The sequence below is a fragment of the Mizuhopecten yessoensis genome, unplaced genomic scaffold, assembly GCF_002113885.1.
Source record: "Mizuhopecten yessoensis strain PY_sf001 unplaced genomic scaffold, ASM211388v2 scaffold10045, whole genome shotgun sequence".
Lineage (NCBI taxonomy): Eukaryota > Metazoa > Mollusca > Bivalvia > Pectinida > Pectinidae > Mizuhopecten > Mizuhopecten yessoensis.
This window is the reverse complement of record NW_018408351.1, coordinates 1,182,276-1,204,385: the sequence shown is the minus strand read 5'-3', so window position 1 is coordinate 1,204,385 and position 22,110 is coordinate 1,182,276. Positions and strand designations below refer to the sequence as shown.

The 22,110-nt window shown below is 36.6% G+C and overlaps 3 protein-coding genes across 7 annotated transcripts in view; 1 reads left to right on the top strand and 2 right to left on the bottom strand.

The window, feature by feature from the left end:
• Positions 1–1,810: 1,810 nt before the first annotated feature.
• LOC110459363 (transcription initiation factor IIB-like) lies at positions 1,811–11,234 on the bottom strand. 2 transcript variants are annotated; one of them, XM_021511579.1, is made up of 10 exons: positions 11,145–11,234; positions 8,079–8,189; positions 7,643–7,724; positions 6,914–7,021; positions 5,996–6,082; positions 5,435–5,564; positions 5,006–5,115; positions 4,793–4,887; positions 4,227–4,303; positions 1,811–3,496 (listed from the first exon to the last, which is right to left on the bottom strand). In XM_021511579.1, the coding sequence occupies exons 1-10, from the start codon at positions 11,168–11,170 to the stop codon at positions 3,363–3,365; spliced, it is 960 nt and encodes a 319-aa protein (XP_021367254.1). In that variant the 5' UTR covers positions 11,171–11,234; the 3' UTR covers positions 1,811–3,362. The 2 variants fall into 2 exon arrangements, with proteins under 2 accessions (XP_021367254.1, XP_021367255.1); XM_021511580.1 differs by lacking the exon at positions 11,145–11,234 and adding an exon at positions 10,818–10,883.
• Positions 11,235–11,433: 199 nt separating this feature from the next.
• On the top strand, positions 11,434–14,709 carry LOC110459357 (endonuclease G, mitochondrial-like). Its single transcript, XM_021511572.1, is given in 4 exon segments — positions 11,434–12,110; positions 13,187–13,299; positions 13,997–14,030; positions 14,032–14,709. Coding segments are annotated over 4 exon segments (957 nt in total). The 5' UTR covers positions 11,434–11,546; the 3' UTR covers positions 14,278–14,709.
• A 2,591-nt stretch (positions 14,710–17,300) lies between these two features.
• LOC110459352 overlaps positions 17,301–22,110 on the bottom strand; it is a 29,508-nt gene continuing 24,698 nt past the window's right edge. For all 4 annotated transcript variants that reach the window (XM_021511565.1, XM_021511563.1, XM_021511564.1 and 1 more), the window contains exons 11-14: positions 21,739–21,869; positions 21,449–21,496; positions 20,483–20,682; positions 17,301–19,886 (exon numbers count right to left, since the gene is read on the bottom strand). In XM_021511565.1, the coding sequence (XP_021367240.1) occupies positions 19,598–19,886; positions 20,483–20,682; positions 21,449–21,496; positions 21,739–21,869 (668 nt within the window). In that variant the 3' untranslated portion in view covers positions 17,301–19,597. The remainder of the gene's footprint in view (positions 19,887–20,482; positions 20,683–21,448; positions 21,497–21,738; positions 21,870–22,110) is intronic.

Below are 22,110 nucleotides of genomic sequence, written 5' to 3'. Positions count from 1 at the left end.
TGCCCATTGGGCTTCTTGTTTAATTGTTCAAATACATAAACCTAGGAATTACTGTTCAATAGAGTGAACCTAGGAATCACTGTTCAAACGCGTAAACCTAGGAATCACTGTTCAACACGTAAACCTAGGAATCGCTGTTTAACTTTTGGCCCCGCCCCTCAGCCCCCTGGGGGGTCTGCCCCACCATTTGTACAATTTTGAATCCCCATTACCTAGGGATGCTTCCTGTCGAATATAGTTGATGTCCATCTTAGTTGTAGAGAAGAAGTCGCCTAAAGCAATATGCAAAATAACCCTTTTTGGCCCCGCCCCTCAGCCCCACAATTTGTACAATTTTGAATCCCCACTACCTTGGGATGTTTCCAGTAAAATATGGTTGGTATCAATCTCTTAGTTCCAGAGGTAAAGTCACTTAAAACAATATAGCCATATTGATCCCTTTTGGCCCCACCCCTTAGCCTCCTGAAGGGTCAGCCCCACCATTTGTACAATTTTGAATCCCCACTACCTAGGGATGCTTCCAGTCAAATATGGTTGATGTCCATCTTTTAGTTGTAGAGAAGATGTCGCTTAAAGCAATATAGCCAAATAACCCTTAGTAGCCCCGCCCCTTAGCCCCCTTGGGGTTCAGCCCAACCATTTGTACAATTTTTAATCCCCGCCTCCCATGAATGCTTCTGACCAAATATGNCTGTTCAAACACGTAAACCTAGGAATCACTGTCTAACTTTTGGCCCCGCCATTTGTACAATTTTGAATCCCTATTACCTAGGGATGCTTCCAGTTGAATATGGTTGATGTCCATCTTAGTTGTAGAGAAGCGCCTAAAACAATATAGCAAAATAACCCCTTTTGGCCCCACCCCTCAGCCCCCTTGGGAGTCAGCCCCACCATTTGTACAGTTTTGAATCCCAACTACTTTGGGATGCTTCCAGTAAAATATGGTTGGTATCGATCTCTTTGTTCCAGAGGTAAAGTCACTTAAAACAATATAGCCAAATTGTCCCTTTTTGGCCCCACCCCTCAGCCCCCTTGGGAGTCAGCCCCACCATTTGTACAATTTTGAATCCCCACTACCTTGGGATGCTTCCAGTAAAATATGGTTGGTATCGATCTCTTAGTTCCAGAGGTAAAGTCACTTAAAACAATATAGCCAAATTGATCCCTTTTGGCCCCGCCCCTTAGCCTCCTGAAGGGTCAGCCCCACCATTTGTACAATTTTGAATCCCCACTACCTAGGGATGCTTCCAGTCAAATATGGTTGATGTCCATCTTTTAGTTGTAGAGAAGAAGTCGCTCCTTTTTAGCCCCGCGCCTCGGCCCAACCATTTGTACAATTTTGAATCCCCACTACCTAGGGATGCTTCCAGTAAAATATGGTTGATATCTATTGCACAGTTGTTTATAGCAATATAGCCAAATTGTCCCCTTTTGGCCCCGCCCCTGGGGGGTGAGCCCAACTATTTGTACAATTTTTAAACCCCGCCTCCCATGAATGCTTCTGACCAAATATGGTTGATATCCATACCACAGTTCTACAGAAGTCGTTTATAGCAATATAGCCAAATTGTCCCCTTTCGACCCCGCCCCTCAGCCCCCTGGGGGGTTAACCCTACCATTTGTACAATTTTGAATCCCCACCACCTAGGGATGCTTCCAGTCAAATTTAGTTAAATTCCAATCAGTGGTTAAGAAGAAGGCGGCGTTTGAAGAAATTGTTGACGTAAATGTACGGACGACGGACGCCACAGTATGGCATAGCTCACCTTGGTCCTTCGAACCAGGTGAGCTAATAAAAAAGAAAGTCTTATTGAAATTTTCGTACATTTATTAGATTATATATAACCAGTCCTGTGGCCCTCAGATAAAAATAACACAAAATATGACAGTGGAATGACTTGCATACAATAAAATAATACATTTTATTTCTAGGATTTCTTTCCAATAATAACAGTATTGTTAACTGATCAAAAGTTAAAACAATTAACATTTTATTGTACAGTACAAATATTACTGAAGTACCCCGGTAATGTAAATTTGATGTCTGTCCATATCGCACAAAATATACATTTAACATTTTATAGTACCTGTAGGTTTTTAATTATTTTATGGCATAATTTTTAATCACTTTTATTATACAAAATCTTACACAAGTTGACATTTCATATGAGATTGAGAAAATGATTCTAAGATTTCTTCATTTAAAGAGCCTCTTGCATAAAATGGAAACAAAGAAGTGATCATTTTTATCACACGATCAAGAAGTGCTGTGGAATAAATAGTAAAACAAACCCACAAATCCTTGGGATTTTGGCACTCCCAATTGTACCATATTCATAAGTTCTATGTAAAATTTATCTTTTCTCTTCTTTCATCTTTTTGATTGAGTCATGTTAAAAGTATATGCACCTTGTGGTATTTTCTAATCAAAACTTCATACTGCTGTGTATGATGTTATTCTTTTAAAATGAGGTTGTCGTTTTAACATCTACTTGCACAGTACTTTATGTTTAACAAGGGAAACCTAAATTTCAAATTTGAGAAAGATCTGTCGAGTACTTCTTGAGAAATGTGATAACAAGCTTGAACTGTCAAATTTAAAGAAAACTGTCTGGTGTCCATATTGTTTTCCAATCAGTTTCAAAATGAAACATGCACAATGATGGAACATTAGGACCATCATGTGAAATTTGAGAAAAATCCCTCCAATACTTATGGAGAAATAGCCTTAAAAAATTAGCTCCTAAATTCAAGATGACTGCCCGTATGCCATCTTGGTTTTTCCAATGAGTCTCAAAATCAATATGCATAACCAGAGACCATGGGGAATGAACAAATGAAATTTCAGACAGATCCCTCCTGTACTTTCTGAGAAATAGCACAAACAATAATTGTTTAAGGACAGACAGATGGACCACGATCGAAGGACGATTTTAACAGCCTGCCATGGCCATCTGATGATGTTGGGCTAAAAAAAAAAAAAGTTTCCAAAGAGAATTGGTTTGTTATGGTGATGAATCATGAATATTCCACATAATTCAAAAAATCACCACAAACTATCCACCACATCACACCGAACATTGATGGTACACCAGACTTAGTGGTGTAAGTGTGTTCTGAACTTCTCAAACAATGTGACTGAACTGCCATGCGAAAAACTTGGAACACTTCCCAAATTTTTATCTCGGATATTTGACTAAAAAAAAGCAGACTTTGATGTATCAAAAGAAACAAATTCTTTTATATCTAATACACCCCAGCTTCTTTGTCGTCTGGTGTCCAAGAAATGTAAGTGATTTCCTTCCTGGCCATGGAGTTCATTGTTCTCTATTCAGCCAATGTCCTGTAACCTCCTGCTGTGATCAGGAGGTTGGCAGATTTGCAATGGATGTGGCGAATTTGAAGTCGTCTGGGAACAGGAGGGGAGCTTTGGGATACATGAGTTTGTAGGATTGTCTAATAGTCACCTCTGCCACTCCAGCAATCTCTCCGATCTCTGTAAGGGCAAATCAACATGAACAAGTTACCTGCTTTACACTTATAACAAATATATAATACAAACTATTATCAAGCTTTTCAATTTATAGTATTCAAGCAAATGTTCTACAATGTTCATACACAAATATACATGTGTATGTCTAGTGTATTTGGATAAGTATCTTTGTGGACTTGAAAATATTTCTCGAATAACGATCTGAAGCTGATCAAAAATAAGAGGCCAATTATGGTCACATGAATGAAATTATAAATGATACGCCCAGTACTGAGCAGATCTAATGTCATATTAATAAAAGCCCGACAAGATAGGTGTCGCCCCAAATGTGGGGCTTAGTATGATTTCATGAAAGTTTGATGTAAATCAACCAGTAACTTTCAGAGACATTGTTTGAGGTCTTGCACTCTGGGACCACCATTGCCCCTTATAATAGCCCCCCTTGGGATCAGACCCTTCTTGAGTACAGATTCCAATGCTTATCATCTAAGATCATTTTATGAATATTGGTGAAAAATCTGCCTGCAAGTTTGAAGGATATGACTAATGAATGTTTCAAACTCTTGTGTTCCCTTATGACCCAGCCTCTCCGTCCACCGGGTTCTCATATCCACCAGACTGATGATTACCACTAAGTTTCATCAAATTCTGACAGGCGATATCAAAGTAGGTTTCTCAGCTGTTCTAGAACCTCAAGAAAAAACATGTATTACAGTACACATGAAAGACTTACTTTGCTGTGATTTTTTCGTAGCAGACCCCTGAGATGCCATGTATATGGCCGCTGCAGCTACTGATATTGGACTACGCCTGAAAAAAAAAGAAAACACAGCTATTGACATTGGGCAAATTGGACAATGCCTGTAAAATACAGAAAACACAGCTACTGATATTGAACTATGCCTGTAACTGAAGAAAACACAGCTACTGATATTGGACTACGCCTGTAACTAAAAAAAAACCAGCTATTGATATTGGACTATGTCTGTAACTAAAGAAAACACAGTTATTGATATTGGACTATGCCTGTAACTAAAGAAAACAGCTACTGATAATGGACTACATCTGTAACTAAAGAAAACACAGCTATTGATATTGGACTACGCCTGTAACTAAAGTAATCCCGGCTATTGATATTGGACTACGCCTGTAACTAAAGAAAACACAGCTACTGATATAGCACATACTGTTACAATGTACTATTATGTTGTAATAGACATACATCCCACATAGTATGACAGAACTCTGTCTGGTCTGGTGAGGCCAAACTAACTGTCTTACTGAGGATTAGATACATACCCAGCCACTAGGTCCATGTCCACCGCCCTCCTGGCAATCACAGTCGCTCCCTTCTGAACTGATAGAGGCAGACCAAGGTTGGAACAAAATCGGGACTGAAAAATACAAATGATTTGTTTAATGCAGTAGCTCTTGAAATAATTTAATAGCTATGGCACTCAAAAATAACTCCAAATTGCATCTATGACTTTTTAGAGAACATTTGCTACATACCATGAAGTCCCCGGTGGTAATTAATGCCACATTTGTCTCCAGTGTCTTCAGGATCAGTTTGAACACTCGACCAATCTCCTTTTTGGATATCTTTGACACAGCACATATTTCTAAAATATACCATAAGTGAATTGAGGATTGTTTGACGATTTTAAGAGGCTTTTTGGGCTTAATACTAATAATACCAGGTATTTATACAAAGAGTTTTAATTTTGTGGAAACTTTTACAGAAACAAATGTCCAGTTCACAAAATGATTAAATCCTCAGGTAGTTGATCATTGAATATAAACTTGTATGCAACATAATTCAAAATAGCAAATTCTTTTTTCACACTGTAATGGTGATCCAACTTCTTTATCTTATGACTATAATAAGACATTAGAAATGAAATATCCTTATAATTCCAAAAAATGGTCTGGAAATTGTACCTTTGAAAGTCCTGGGCACACCTTCCTGGCGACAGGCAATATACATGCAGGCTGATGCGATAGCGTCATTACTGCGTCCCTTCAATGTTTTGCCCTCATGAACTTGTTTAAAGAGCGTGTTTGCTCGATCCTATTACAAAGGCAAACAACTTTTACTTTATGAAGTGATGGTAAGTATTCATAACCACTGTTTCGAGTTAAAAAAACAGCAAATTAAGTCTTAACAATAATGAAATTGATGACATCACAATACAGATTGATGACGTTACAAAAGCAAATGTTGTTATAATCTCATAACAACATTTGCCTTCTCAATGCATTGCAATGGAAGGATGCTGAGCAAATGTTAATATGAGTAAATAAATCCCATGACTTCTGCAGATCAACAAAAGATTCAACAACTGTAAAGTAAATATGTCTGAATAGTCAAACCATAGACACATAATGCTATGCATACTTTTCTTTACACCCTGTTTATTTAAGTATATCTGAAAATGAAGTATTTAAGTATATCTGAAACTTAAATATCTGAAAATGAAGTAAGAGTAACAGAAGACTTACAGCAATCATTTTTGGCAAGTTGAGTCGGTCTCCCATCTGGTTGATTTCTCTAAAGGCGTTGATTAATGCTCGATCGGAGCTATTGATCTGCAACACAATAACAATCAACATGTATTGTCAATCCTGTCTATAACGGACTGCTTCTAAAGTTCATTTAAACATCCTGTAAACAGACAACCCACAGTAAAAGGGAACCTGTCTATAACGGACTGCTTCTAGTGTCATTTAAACATCCTGTAAACAGACAACACACAGTAAAAGGGAACATGTCTATAATGGACTGCTTCTAATGTTCATTTAAACATCCTGTAAACAGACAACCCACAGTAAAAGGGAACCTGTCTATAAAGGACTGCTTCTAATGTTCATTTAAACATCCTGTAAACAGACACCCCACAGTAAAAGGGAACCTGTCTATAACGGACTGCTTCTAATGTCATTTAAACACCCTGTAAACAGACAACCCACAGTAAAAGGCAACCTGTCTATAACGGACTGCTTCTAGTGTCATTTAAACATCCTGTAAACAGACAACTCACAGTAAAAGGGAACATGTCTATAATGGACTGCTTCTAATGTTCATTTAAACACCCTGTAAACAGACACCCCACAGTAAAAGGGAACCTGTCTATAACTGACTGCTTCTAATGTTCATTTAAACATCCTGTAAACAGACCGACCCACAGTAAAAGGGAACATGTCCATAAGGGACAGCTTGTAATATCTATTTCCTTATAAAAATGTACAAGTATTCAGATCAACCAGGAGTAGATACTCTCGCCGGCCAATTTCTACTAAAATTATTAACTGGTTTTAATGATCGTTTAATGGGCACTTGGCTAAGTTCCATTATTTTTTATGCTGATGGGCCAGCTTTATGTGATGATTCTTTATATGTTAAAATTATTGTAATTTTACCGTTCTACGATTTCTGTACATAGGCTTGCCAAACTCATCCGTCATCATTTCCTGTTTGGGGTCCATGGCTATCATGGTTGACAGGTCACTGCCAGCTAACAGGGGATTCTGCAAATTAATGATGAAAATACACAATTAGATAAGGTTGTGAAGAAACGGAAATAAAAAGTATGTACCAGGTATTAGTGTTTATACAATATGTAAGATATTATGCCATCACAATGAACAATTTCAAAACATTTACACAAAGTAGTTTCTTATGATTAAAAGGACAACCAGTCTATCTTCATATGTCATAATGGACACATACATATATAATAAAGCTGTCCTCTTATATATAATGACTTGTACTTGTCCCAAGTTCTTTCATCTCAAAGTAAAGAAGAAGAAAAATAATCTAATAAACATTACAGGTATGTTAATCATATATACTCAGGCTAATATGGAGTGTAATAACACCATCCAATAAAATCACACTATGTGTGTAATACATGTATCACTTGCTGTGATATGACAAGGAGGTCAAACTACTATAATGTCATAAAGTCAAATGGTTATGGCCAAACTTGTGGTGTTTCTTGCTGATGTTACAGTCTAAGTATCCACTTGTTTCCATTATATCTGACTGTCCTGAAGCTTGTTATATAAAACACTCTTACATAATGGGAAATAGTTTGAGAACCTCTACATATTTCTACATTTTGAACTTTTGTATGGAGTGTTTCCTACCTCAGCTGAGCCCACACGAGATGGATCATTGGTATTTTTCTCATTGCTGAATGTTCTCCACTCTGTCCCCACGTCTACAACTCTGTACAGATAAGACAGTATAAGGGTCAACAAGGTATACTGGTCATTTACTATCACAGTATCCATTGCGTAGTTATTGATTCATGGCAGAAGTCAAAATCTTTCAACTGGAGTGACTGACTAGTAGAAATAAGACCTAATTCGTCCAACAGAATTTTGTATGAATTACTTCTGACTTTTACTCTTTAATCGATAATAATCCCACAACAAATTTTTTTAAATATTCATCAAAATATATCTGCTGGTTTTTTAATCATATACAGACAACACCAGCAACTCAATGTATTTCTTTTGGAACATGCAACTCTTGATAAATGTGTAGCTGATGGTAAAAATAATTTGAATGATGACATACCTGTCTCCAACAACAAGCCCACACTCAGGACATATCATGTCTCCAGCGTGGTAGTCCTCCACGAGGGGAGCATCCGGGTGCTGGTGACAGTGAAGCATTGCTGCTCTATGCCTGTAAAATTATAGAACAGTTTCATAATTCAACAGTAGGTCAGATTGTCCTGTAAATCTCCATGCCATCAAATCAAACCTTTCACAAATACAAATGATAAAGACATTCGTTAGTAATGCTAGTAAAAACTGTCAATCTACACCACCTTTGATTAACACAAGGTCAGAATTATCGGACAGTTTCGTCACTTTTTTTATGTACGGACGGGACACAAGATGGAAAATATACTTAAGGTTCTTTTCTGATTTTTGTTGCTTCATATTTTAATTAATGGTCTCATGCAGAACAAGAAAATATATGATAAGAAAGATTTTGCTTTCCCTACTCATATTGACACTGGAGTACATCACATCACTCTAGGTTGTGCTTCACAAACACATTCATGTTGCAATGAATTCTTTTATATCTTTATATAAGATAAAGAAAACATCTATTCATTAAAAGGTGACCAGAACATTACCCCCGATACAAATAGCAAATCCAACACAACAAATTGTGTATTATGGATGAATACTTTTGTGGCTAGTGGGAATTTCCCTTTAGCTCAATTGGTAGAGCAGCGGACTGGGAAGGTAAGGTTCGCAGGTTAGATCCCCAGTGGAAGTACATTACTCCCTCTCCCGTTACAAATGGTGTTAGTGGCACTGTCTGTGGGGACAGGTAGTTAAAACCTGGGTTGTGGTGTTTGAGGGAGAACACATTTAACAAGGGGGTAGTGGTGTGGCAGATTTTAATTGCACATAGGATTTACGGTCGTCTTCTAGCTTCGCACTAGAGACAATTTCCCTTTAGCTCGATCGGTAGAGCTGTCAACTAGGAAGCTGTGGGTCTACAGTTTGATCCCTAGAGGAAGCACACTACTCTAGCTCTTTCCTGTTACACTTTGAACCTTCATGAAGTCGATAAAGTCTGAAATGGTTGCAAATTGGCATGACATTGCTCTTCGTTATGAGTATCAAAGGTATCTCTCCATTAAATTTATGACTACAAGTGTGCTTTATATAGCTACCCGATATGTATTTCTGATTTCAAAACGGTGTTAAAATATTTGTATTAATATCCGTTAGCTATTTCACTTAAGGATTCCTGATTGTCCCACTGCAGTGTGGTTTTTCATATATAAATTAACATTCCCTTTAAACTTCTGTTTGGATATACCGTGGTACATGTAACTGTAGACCACTTATGTAGACCAGGTAGCTCCATCAGTTAGAGGGATAGCATGGTAAAACAATCTGAAGTCCAGGGTTTGAATCCTGGTCTGGGGCCGGCCCCGCTGATTTTTTACACTCTGAAAACTGATGTTATATCTATTATTTCTCATAAAAGTCCTGCAATGTATAGTTTTCTTTTCAGTCATATATACCGAAAAAAAACCTGTTTGAAATACTTAGTACAGTTTTTGGCAGTGGTAGCTATTGGGGGATCCTAAAAGTGAACAAGCACAACGAAATCAATATTCTGCCCCCCACCCCACCCCATATTTTACTAAAAGCAGACAAATCTCATATTTTATGGGAAGTGATCATAGGAAAGGAACAATTTGTGTACTAAGATCATATGTTAGATGTTACCAAAATGGAGTTGATCTATCTTTACAACCAGACAACAGGATTGGCACATACATGATGTGTGGGTAATAATCCAGCATTTGGAAAGTTTTCATTGGGGTAAGTTCACAAATAGAGAACAGTCAGTGATATGAATTTGTTATCGCAAAACTAGTTTTAGTTTCGAACTGGTTTTGTAAACTTTCCATTTTTTAATGAAAACCAAACTGGTTTTTCATTTGTTAGAGATGAACCAAAACCGGTTCGGAAAACTGAACAAACCGCACTTGGGTGTGGTTTTATAATTGGTTTACCAATCAAAGATGGCGTTGATAGAAAGCGTGATGGTAGAATGTAGCGAATGCTGAGGCGTTTTTCAAGATATCGACCGATTAAACGGCCATCTCTGCTGTGCAGACATTTCTATTATGACTAAATCAACAGGTTTTATGAATTTGTTTAAGTTGACATATTGAAAAATCAATAAAAAAATGTGCAATTTTGAAAAAATGTTTTCAATAATTAATTTGACAATCAAAGATCATTGATTCATTGGTTTAGCAACTAGCAACTAGTAACTAGCAAAGTGTATTTGAGAAGTCTTTCTTCAAACACTGAATCAAGATAGATGCAGGGTGAAATTTGTTGAAAATATTTGTAATTTTTTTAAAATACAGTTTTATTTTGGTATTTTTTGTTTCCATGTCTATATATTGACAGTCATCCATAATTTCAAGTTTTCTACTGATATAAGTATGAACCTGCGACTGCTTCCTAAGTGCGCGGAAACCGATAACATAGGATTTCGTCTGTGTCATCGTTATCTTTGAGAAAAATTTGAAGTATTACGGGTAGTGCTCATGAACACATTTGTTTTGAAGCCATTTTTTTTTATGTTAAACCAGATGTTTGTTTGAAATGCAGTAAAACCAAAACCAGTTTTGAAACCATGGCTGAACCAGTTCTAAATCGAAACTATAAACCAAAACTGGTTTTGTGATAACAAATTCGCCTATACTATAGTTTGTCAATGAACCCAAAATTTAGACATCAGCATAATAACGTTTTGTGTACTAACGGCCTCATTGTATTATGTTGACAGAATGATGCCGTCCCTCTCTGCTCCTAGAGTTTAAAAGAACTTTGTGTGTTTTCGTTTCACTTTATTCCCCATTCCAGTAATATAACTGTTACTCAAAAAGGTAACTGTTACCCAAATTTTAACCATATCCGCCGTACGTTGTGCAGATCTGACAATATTGCACCATCAGCAATAAATGGGATACTGATCAGCACTGGATTCATTAAAAGTCTACACAAGGTTTACTTATACATGCTTTCAGAATTTTGGTGTGTAATATGTATTATAATAGTGTAAATTCCCAGAAAAGAGTCTAATCTTTACCCTCTGCCTGTGCTTGTTGACGCCATCGTGCAATATAGGAAGGGATTCCACGTCTATTAATAATCTTTTTTTGACGTCACATTTAGAGGGTTCCATTTTACAGAGTAATTGTGGACCCCGAACATTCAAGGCAAACAGTACACATATAAGAATGAATAATTATAAAATATCGTTTCTTGGCATTTATTATTCAAGAAAATTGTGAACAATCCAGGAAGAAAACGAAATACATTTTCAGGGACTTATTATTTTTATTGGACTAGTCCACTACACTTCCGGCAAATGGAGATCCATATCCGGTTAAATGTAATAGGTACTATAGAAGGACATATTTTTATCTCTTCACATAAAACAGTGGGTTAAGACCATATTGAGTGTATATTTTACTTGTTGTCACTAGCCATGAAGCGATTCAGACTGCTAACCACATTATCTGCACTTTCAGCTGGAGCAGGGTTTTGTGCAGGCGTAAAATATGAAACACATGGGAAAGGTCAAAATGAACAAGGTGAAACTGAAAGTAGAAACTGTAGATACTACATACCACTACCAACAGTGTCTGCAGCAGCCCCGACCAATGTTGATTTCCCTTCATTTTCGAATACTGTGTTTCCTACTCCAACGCCTCCTTCCAATCGGATATCTGAAATAATGAAATACGGATTTCCCAGCTTGGACCAGATAAAGTCCTACGACAACTTTGTACTGAGCTATGACAGGAGAAACAGAACTGCTCACTGGGTGTTCGAACATATCAAACCTGAACATGTCAGTGGAAAAAATGAAACAGATAGAGACCAATCGTCATTTCAGGAAGATTATTCAATCCATCCTTATTTCAGATCCACAAATTATGATTACAAAGCAAGTGGATATGATCGTGGACATTTAGCTGCAGCAGCAAATCACAAACACTCTCAACATGCCATGGACCAAACATTCACCCTGAGTAATATCTCACCCCAGGTAGGATATACTGCCAACTTACAGTGTATGTATACATATCCCACAATGTAATAATTAATTTTTAGTTGTGTAAGCAGGACTCAGGAGAGGAAAAATGCATGGCCAGACTTGGATTCAAACCTGTGACCTCCCAACTCTAGATGAATCTAACCAATTGAGCTAACTGGTCGCTGACACTAGACCCAGTTCAGTTCTGCTACATTCTTCCCTCCTATTTTTTAAGTCTTACCTAGTGAGGACAGCCCTATTTATAATTAAAGTTCCGGTATCATACACCCATTAGCCATTACAAACGAGGGTTGGTCACAGGCACCACTGTAACTGGAGAGAATAATGAATGGACATACCAGGATACACGTACATAGACCCATGTGATCCAATCTCAAGATGAAAGCTTAAACCAATTTAGCTAACTGGTCATCGTTGATTGACCCAGTCCAGCACAGCCTGCAGATAAACCAACCCACCAAAATCATTATAAACCAATAACAGCAAAAACTATTTTACATGAATGTTTTGCAATCAGAAACTCTTTGGGTAGTTCAGTCATACTGTTAGAGTAATGACATGGCATCAAATTCAAATTGTAACAGGATTATCCTGAGTGGTATTGGATCTATGTTTATTACTTTACGGAAATAGTAACCTTATAAAAGATGACTACATGTTCCTGCAAATGGCTTTTCCAACATTAAGAAAGATGGCTTGTTTAAGTAATGTGTTATGAACTGAAAGAAAATGCTCAGAAAGATGAGATACAGTTTTATTCATTGTTTTATACATGGAATACAGTAAATCATATGTGTATTCATATGTACTCTGGAAAAAATATTTGCAGTATATTAACATTAACATTTTTCGCCCTTATTGAGGGCAAATTTAATTATACCTGGTAATAACAGCCAATATAAGTACAAGGCATATGTACAAGATATAGTAAGTATATGTGAAGGGCAAAACTAACACTCAGCAAATATGAATTTTCACCTTGAAAGGCAAATAATTGGCTTGGCAAACATTTATATGTTTGAACAAACTTATGTTGCATACCTTTAAACCTCTGCTTTACTTTTTAGGTAGGTAGAGGGTTCAACAGAGATGCGTGGAATAACCTGGAGAGGTTTGTTCGTGGTGTTGCCAAAATGAACAGGAATGTGTATGTTTGTACAGGTCCCCTCTATCTACCCAAGTAAGTAGCATTTCAACTATTACAGTTTCCTTTCCAGAATATCAATGTTCAATGATAGCTGTTCAGGAAAAAACAAAGTGACAGGTGGTGTCTGTGTCAATTTATACAAAATATGTTTTACTGTTAAGAGCTGACCCTGAGGCTATATGAGCCTATGATCATGCTTATTGAGATGGAAGGAATCCAATAGATCACAATCAACACATCAAATCTCAACAGATTTTTGTATAATCTAGGTGAATGACCCATACCCTTTATTACTGTAAATAACCTTCATTTTGCAAGATCCATATTTAAATGTTATATAACAGGAGCCGAAAAATGAATGGCCAGACCAGGTTAGAACCCGGGACCCTCCAAACTCTAGACAGACACTTTACTAATTGAGCCACCTGGTCCCCACAATATACCCAGTCTAGTTCTGCTACAGTTAAAAGATGATTGTGAGGAGTCATTCGCAAATCCAAACAACTGGCAAATATTTATTTACATATTCATGTACCTGTTATTGGTAATTTTGCAAAAAAAAATCATTAACAAATTATCTGAAGCCCATAAATGACACTCAAGAAAATGATTGTTCACAAAAACATGAATGATTTTCAGTACTTTGTTTGAGGAAAGAGTGCAATAATTTGTAAAAAATGTCTTGATATTTGACTTATCGAAAAATAAAAAATCCACACATTCATTTCAGACGGGAAGCAGATGGAAAGTTGTATGTGAATTTAGTATCCTGTGATTGGTCCAAACAATGTGGCTGTACCCACACATTTCTTCAAGGTCGTGGCTGTAGAGAACTTCCATGGAGAGTTTGAACTGATGTCATTTGTGATGCCAAATGAAGTGATTCCTGATAGTGTTCCCATTAAAAATTTCATGGTGCCTGTGGAGGCCATTGAAAGAGCTGGAGGCATTTTGTTGTTTGATAAAATTCCGAAGAAAAGGTTCACTGTCATCAATGGACAAAGAGTCTGAAACAAAGATAGACTTATTTGCCCTAATTGTCATGGATGAAAACAAATCTGACAACGCTAGTCTTCTTTCTGCCCTATAATTGACATTAGGAGCTGTAAGTCTGCCATCAATGAAGAAAGATCTGACAGAGATAGTCTAGTGTGCCCTGTAATTGCTTTTGTCATTAGCTGCTGGTCTGCTATTGATAAAAAATGGTCTGACAAATGTGTAGTCTAGCTTATATAGTTTGCCTTGTACTTGTGATTGGTATTAGCTGCAGGTTGACAATATGATACACAATTGTCGAGTACATATCATTAGTGCTAATATGTTATAGATGTCATTGTAACTCTGAGGGCATCCTAGATATCCAGGGCTAGGGGTTACGCTCACTAACGCTCTCTGCACCCCTAGAATAAGTCATAGCAAATATGAAGGCTCGGTGTGCGCCACCTTGTTGATGAGACAAGAATAATAGCTCGATCCTTTGATGTACATCAAAAGAATCTCACGGTCACATAACGGTAAAAATTGACAGGCTTTGAAGTTGGGCGTCCATCCTTTGTAATCTTCAAAGGACAGGTATCAGCCTAGCGATTGATCAGTTTGTTTTACCTGACACCAATCAAACAGCTATCTTCGTGCCTTCAATTTTGCTATGACATACCTGGTATTCCAGGGGTGTAGAAAGCGAAAGTGAGCGTAACCCCTGGATATCGAGGATGCTCTGAGGGAGAAGTTTTTCAAGTCACTAAGACTAGTTATGCTTTTGAAAAAAAGTTTTTTTTTTACTGCTAGTCTTAAGTAAATATATGTTATGAAAGTTATAAATTTTATTTATGCAAAATATGTAGAAAAATTGCTTATTATGATTAACACAAATATTACTTAATCAAACTTATGCAAAGTTGGCCCATTTTATAAGTTCTTTCTTTCTTTTTAACAAAAACTGCCTGAACATGTATTCCATAAGTTTTACATATAATTACCAGGTATTTGTTTTTACCAAATATTTTTTTCTTTAAGTGTGCTATATTTGGAAGTGTGCAATATTATTGAAAAGAAATTGAAACAGTACTATGTTGATATATGTAACTCCCTTAAACTATACATATATAGATAGGTGTGTCAGATTTATTGTCACATAAATGTTTGCCAAGGACCCTAAATATCTACCCGTAATCATTGTGTTTATAGGTCTAGAGAAAAATCTGAATATGTATAGATGCTTGAAATATTGTGTCCTCTGAGTTGTGTATTAGATATAGAATAAACTTAGTTTGTATTCACCAACTGGATGGAACAAAATAGCAGCAAGAAAGATATCACACAAATATCTTGCCCTAATGATATAGCTGATTTTAGCATTGTACTGTAATGTCCGTCCTCACATATTGAATGTGATCTTGTAAGTTTTGTTTTTAGTGTTGAAGATATTTTAATGAACTTTAAATAAATATGTTTCAATACTAAATGTTGTGTCACATATGTCCATTCAAGGACACTTTCTCTAAAGTAAATCTTACAATGAAAAGTGAAAAATGTAACATGTTGTAACTGTTCATGGTAAGTCCATATTGCTTGCTTCATCCACTTGTACTATACACATGTATAATGTGTTCTGTAGCACTGGGGCCGATGTAAACATCATGTATAATGTGTTCTGTATCACTGGGGCCCATGTAAACATCATGTTTACCATGTGGTCCTCACTGAGGTTACATTTAGATTTTGCAGTCAAGCTGATCTGATGTAATATTTTATTGTAGATATGTACATGTACTATGTGTTCCTGCTTCAATGTCACGATGTCAATCACGTAAACCTAGGACATTAATATATTGCTATCCGTTTTCGTCCGTCGTCGTCCGTCGTCCGTCGTCCGTTAACATTTTACATTTCAAACTTAAAGTCAAGTTCTGCTGGGCCGATTGAACTGAAAGTTGGTAGGAATGATCGCCTCATGGTCCTGACAAAGTGTTGTTATTTTTCGGGTCGATCAGAAATCCAATATGGCCGCCACGGCCGCCATTTTGAAAACCTATTTCAAACTTAAAGTCAAGTTCTGCTGGACCGATTGAACTGAAAGTTGGTAGGAATGATCGCCTCATGGTCCTGACAAAGTGTTGTTATTTTTCGGGTCGATCAGAAATCCAATATGGCCGCCACGGCCGCCATTTTGAAAACCTATTTCAAACTTAAAGTCAAGTTCTGCTGGACCGATTGAACTGAAAGTTGGTAGGAATGATCGCCTCATGGTCCTGACAAAGTGTTGTTATTTTTCGGGTCGATCAGAAATCCAATATGGCCGCCACGGCCGCCATTTTGAAAACCTATTTCAAACTTAAAGTCAAGTTCTGCTGGACCGATTGAACTGAAAGTTGGTAGGAATGATCGCCTCATGGTCCTGACAAAGTGTTGTTATTTTTCGGGTCGATCAGAAATCCAATATGGCCGCCACGGCCGCCATTTTGAAAACCTATTTCAAACTTAAAGTCAAGTTCTGCTGGACCGATTGAACTGAAAGTTGGTAGGAATGATCGCCTCATGGTCCTGACAAAGTGTTGTTATTTTTCGGGTCGATCAGAAATCCAATATGGCCGCCACGGCCGCCATTTTGAAAACCTATTTCAAACTTAAAGTCAAGTTCTGCTGGACCGATTGAACTGAAAGTTGGTAGGAATGATCGCCTCATGGTCCTGACAAAGTGTTGTTATTTTTCGGGTCGATCAGAAATCCAATATGGCCGCCACGGCCGCCATTTTGAAAACCTATTTCAAACTTAAAGTCAAGTTCTGCTGGACCGATTGAACTGAAAGTTGGTAGGAATGATCGCCTCATGGTCCTGACAAAGTGTTGTTATTTTTCGGGTCAATCAGAAATACAATTTGGCTGCCATGGCCGCTATTTTGCTACTAAGTTCTAATAGGCCGATCTCACTTAAAATTGGTCTAGGAATGATCAGCTCATGGTCCTGACAAAGTTAAGTTAACATTATACTATTTTTTACTCAAATTGGTACATATTTCAACAACAAAAATAAATATTGTAGGACTCAGGTGACCGTTAAGGCCCATGGGCCTCTTGTTTTATTAAGCTGGAATGGTGTGTCATACAAGTCAGTCAGATTTCACATTTGATGCATTAAAGATGTACATCAAACAATAGTTGTTATTCAGAATATCAACTGGTGTTGCAGGAATTGTGTCACTTTATATCAATACTTCCTTACAAACACTCTTATCTCATACTTCTAACTCATATTTTGTATATCCTCCCACTCATATTTCCTATATCTGTCCACTTGTATTTCTGATATCCTCCAACTCATATTTAGTATATCCTCCTCATAATTCTTATATTCTCTTAACTTCTATTTTGTATATACTCCATTCATAAATCACATAACCTCCTACTCATTTTGTATATCCTCCCAATCATATTTCATTCAAATCCGCCTTCTTATATTTCGTATATCCTCACACTCATATTTCATATATATATATATATACACTTCAACTCACCACATGTCACATCTTTTCCTTAGCATATCTTGTCCCACCGTCAAATTTCTTTGTATCCACTCAATCATATTTCGTATACCCTCTCATTTAAATTTCACACTCTTTTTTCAAAGCAGAACAGTAAATATTATTTGCATAGAACACATATATTTGTTTAGAATCATATCACAGATAAAACATCATGGACATTGTAAATATCAGTGTCTGAAGCACCTGCAGATTTATCTATAAATACAAATAGTGAGTACATTGTATAGAATTATACCTCCTCCCTTGATCTCGATAGTATACTGTAGTGTACCAGGATTTATTCTAGATATTATTGCCCCACATTTACCTCAATAAAGCCAAACATCGTTCATTTAATTGTAATTTGTGTCGGGGGAACAGGGAATACATGTACAACTGGTTTTCCTTTAATTAGCTCAGGTCAAATTATACATGTACATGATATATAGAGGGACCAGGTCCATATTGTCTCATCACAACCATAACACTTTAAATCTGAGCTTGTTCTAATAAATTATATGTATATACATAGTTTATATCTTATTGCTTCAACAGTATACCCAAATGTTATTTCAGTATGGCCATTAGACTCGATGAAAGTTTAAATGATATAATGAATATTGATAAAGTAATGCTAACATGATTTGTCAGCATGTTTTGATTGGATACGAACCACGACTCGCTATGGTCTTCAGCCGCGACTATCGTACTTTGCCACTTTCTGATTCTACCCAAACTATACAAAAGTCTACCATGTTGGAATCCATTAGGGATTGCATACTTTTAAAGATCAAATTGAATGATTGACAAATTTTTGTATTTATTGAATAGATAAATTAGTAAGTATCGATCCTTGATTTAAAACTGAAATCTGATCAGTGTGTTGTGAAATCCCAAACTACAAACGGACAATTTCGCATTCACAAATATCACAGTGTCATTGCAACGATATGAATTTCACACAACTTCAACAAATTAATTCACAGAAAATAATCACAGATTTCAATATGCATCAAGTCGCCATCTGTATGAATAATTCTGATCAAAATCCAAATTTCACCTATGAAATTGAGATAACAGGACCCTGACAAACTATCCAAAACATCCGCCTTGTCAGCAAACAGATCTATTATGATGCATTAATATGGGGGGCCAAATGACCGACTTTCAAAAGCTTCTTTCTGATTGGTCAATCTGCTGTAGAGGGACATGTCACCAACACAAGATAGAGTTCTTTAATATGCTTTACTACGTACCTGACACAGTGTAGAGACAGATTTATTGGCAACGACAGAAGATTTGGTGGTGATTTGTCTCACCCTAACATCCATTCCTTACTCCTTTTGAATCAGAACACATATTGTTACATCTCTGTACCTAAATGGTGGTGCAGTAAAGCTGGAGTAACCGGAGAAAAAACACTGACCTGTGGCCACTGCCTTATCTAGGCCTCAAACCCGCCACCCAGCGATTGGAGGGTGAGTAATTCGTAGACGATCAGACGCCTTAACCACTCGGCCACCGCAGTCTTATTGCATCTAATTGCTAATTAAGTAAATTAAAAAATAAAAAAAATAAATATCAACAATTTAAGAACCTGAGATATGGGTATACAATTAATAACAGTTATTATCATTTGACGCTATGTAATAAAAGGAGATAATCTATCATTTATTTTTTGGATGACAGACCTCCCAAAGGTTTCTCTGTTTCCCATACAAACTGAACATGAATTGTACAAATGACCATTTTAGGAGAAACATGATAATGACATTGTACATTTATCACTGTTTATGATCAAAGAAAGATCACAGTCGATGGTTCTCAATCACAACCTCAATAGACATGGAACAGCTCCCGGAACTGGTTGAGTGAGTTCCTGTGATGTTTGTCCTCTCCTCATCAGTAACACTCTGGCCTTCTGTAGATATGACATCTGTGCTTGTTTCACTGTCACTCCCAGTCGACGGCTGTCGTACAATCTGGTCTGATTCACTGTTAGTTTTTGATTTTGGAGGCAATTTGACTCTTCCTGCTATTGACAGCATTGACACGTGGCCCCGTTTGTAACAAATTCCCAAGTTGAGAGCCAGCATTCTAGAGAAAATTAAAGAAGGCATTGTTCAGAATTTTTGTAACAAATTATATGGTTCACCAAAATACAACTCTTAGAAAAAAGGCTTCAAACTCAGACGAATGTACATATAATTGATTTACACAATATTGAATATACCTATATGATATTTTGTGTATTCCCTATATAATGACTATATAACTATATTGTGACATCAGAACTAAGACAATAGAATGACATCATTACATGTAATGTATCACTAATCACACTGATGTAGTAATAATATAATACCAAAAACCAAAGTTTTGAGGATGGTCAAATAGAGAAAACACACATTTGACATATATCTATATACTGGGGTATATCTTTGGTGATATTTGATGATAAGGATCCTGAATTAGATTTCATTTCATAGGAGATTTATGAAACTTGATTAGAAGTTTTATTTTTAGCTCGGTAGAGTCTCACAAAAACGAAATTTTCAGACTCTTTTCATAAATTTGATATGAAAAGGGAACAAATTCAAAATCCACTAGCACAAAAAAAGATACAAAAAAGATATAACCACAGCGTGAATGCACTCTGAGCGGTCATAGACATTCTATGATGGCAAGCTTACCTTAGACAGGAGAATTCAATAATCAGTGTGATGCCGATGATGAGGACATTGATGTAGGTCTGTGTCACTGCCAGTGTGTGGGAAATGGTATAGGCTGCAAATGGACAGCCTACCATGATGATTAAGGAGAAGAATGTCTGCACCCAGTGTCTCGGCTTCATACCCTTTGGGAGCCAAATCGACCCCATGTGTAACTTGTACTACAAGAAAAACATAATATTTCAAACAAGTCACACTTTGTTTAGGTTAATTCTATTTCTTAACATATCCCAAGGAAGCTATTTTTTAACATACCCCAAGGAAGCTATTTTTCTAACATATCCCAAGGGCCAAGGAAGCTATTTTTCTAACATACCCCAAGGAAGCTATTTCTAACATACCCCAAGGAAGCTTTTTTTAACATACCCCAAGGAAACTATTTGTTTATTTATAGGTATAATTTGTATGTTTTTCCTATGACAATTTCTTGCAAGGAGACACAAACATGGTATTTGTACTTGCCAAGTCTCCTTTACATTTGATATCTGATATGAACAAAATATTCTTCATCTTCCTCAAATGTAATTCATTCAAAGAACCTTATAAACTATGACTTCTTGTCAAAAATAGATCACTGTAAATGTATCATACATACATATAGCATTTTTAAATTCTGCTACAGAGTTTTTCCACTACGAAAAATTTGAAATGTCAGTTTTACTCTATCACATGATCAGTTTTATTGTATCACACGATCAGTTTTACTCTATCACATGATCAGTTTTATTGTATCACATGATCAGTTTTATTGTATCACATGATCAGTTTTATTGTATCACATGATCAGTTTTATTGTATCACATGATCAGTTTTATTGTATCACACGATCAGTTTTATTGTATCACATGATCAGTTTTATTGTATCACATGATCAGTTTTATTGTATCACATGATCCGTTTCACTCAATCACATATTCAGTTCCTTACCTTGACATTGCACACTTTGCATTTAAAGTCTCTGTCATCTTCGAAGCACTGCAATTACAGAAATAACACACTTTGACACTCAAATAATTCTTATCTGTTGTTAACATTGAGTCATTTTTCTCATTAGAGAAGATAAAGAAAAAATAGTGCAGTTTCTAAACAAATATTATGGACTGCAGTTTTTTCCAGTCAAATAAACAGAACATTGAAATTATGATATCCTGAGTATTCCAGCAACTCATAAAGTACCTAAATACATATATACTACATGTATTGTTTTTGTTACTGACCTCCATGAGCCACTTGCGGAGACACTCGTGGTGGACAGTCGCCATGTCGCCCTTACACTCACATGGCTGTATGAGGTGGCCCGCATCCTGTCTCTCAGGATCGTAACAGATCCAGCAGTCACTTTTACCATCTGTTGGGTTAGACAACAAACTTCATAAACATCAGAGAATCTTTTATGAAATGGGTCATTTATATAAATGATTCTTTAGGTAAATGTAAATATATGGTTCACTAAAAATATAAGAAAACATATCAGTAGCACTGTACATCAGTGGGGACACATGAACCGTAGGACAGATACTCACCAGTAACACTGGGGTAACATGAACCATAGGACAGATACTCACCAGTAACACTGGGGTAACATGAAC

Excerpts from the sequence above, each read along its gene's own strand:
- LOC110459363 (XM_021511579.1), bottom strand. The coding sequence starts at position 11,170 with ATGGCGTCAACAAGCACAGGCAGAGG. Across the intron at positions 7,725-8,078 it reads GGGCTTGTTGTTGGAGACAG|AGTTGTAGACGTGGGGACAG; the intron begins GTATGTCATCAT and ends TTATCTGTACAG. Across the intron at positions 7,022-7,642 it reads CTCGTGTGGGCTCAGCTGAG|AATCCCCTGTTAGCTGGCAG; the intron begins GTAGGAAACACT and ends ATTAATTTGCAG.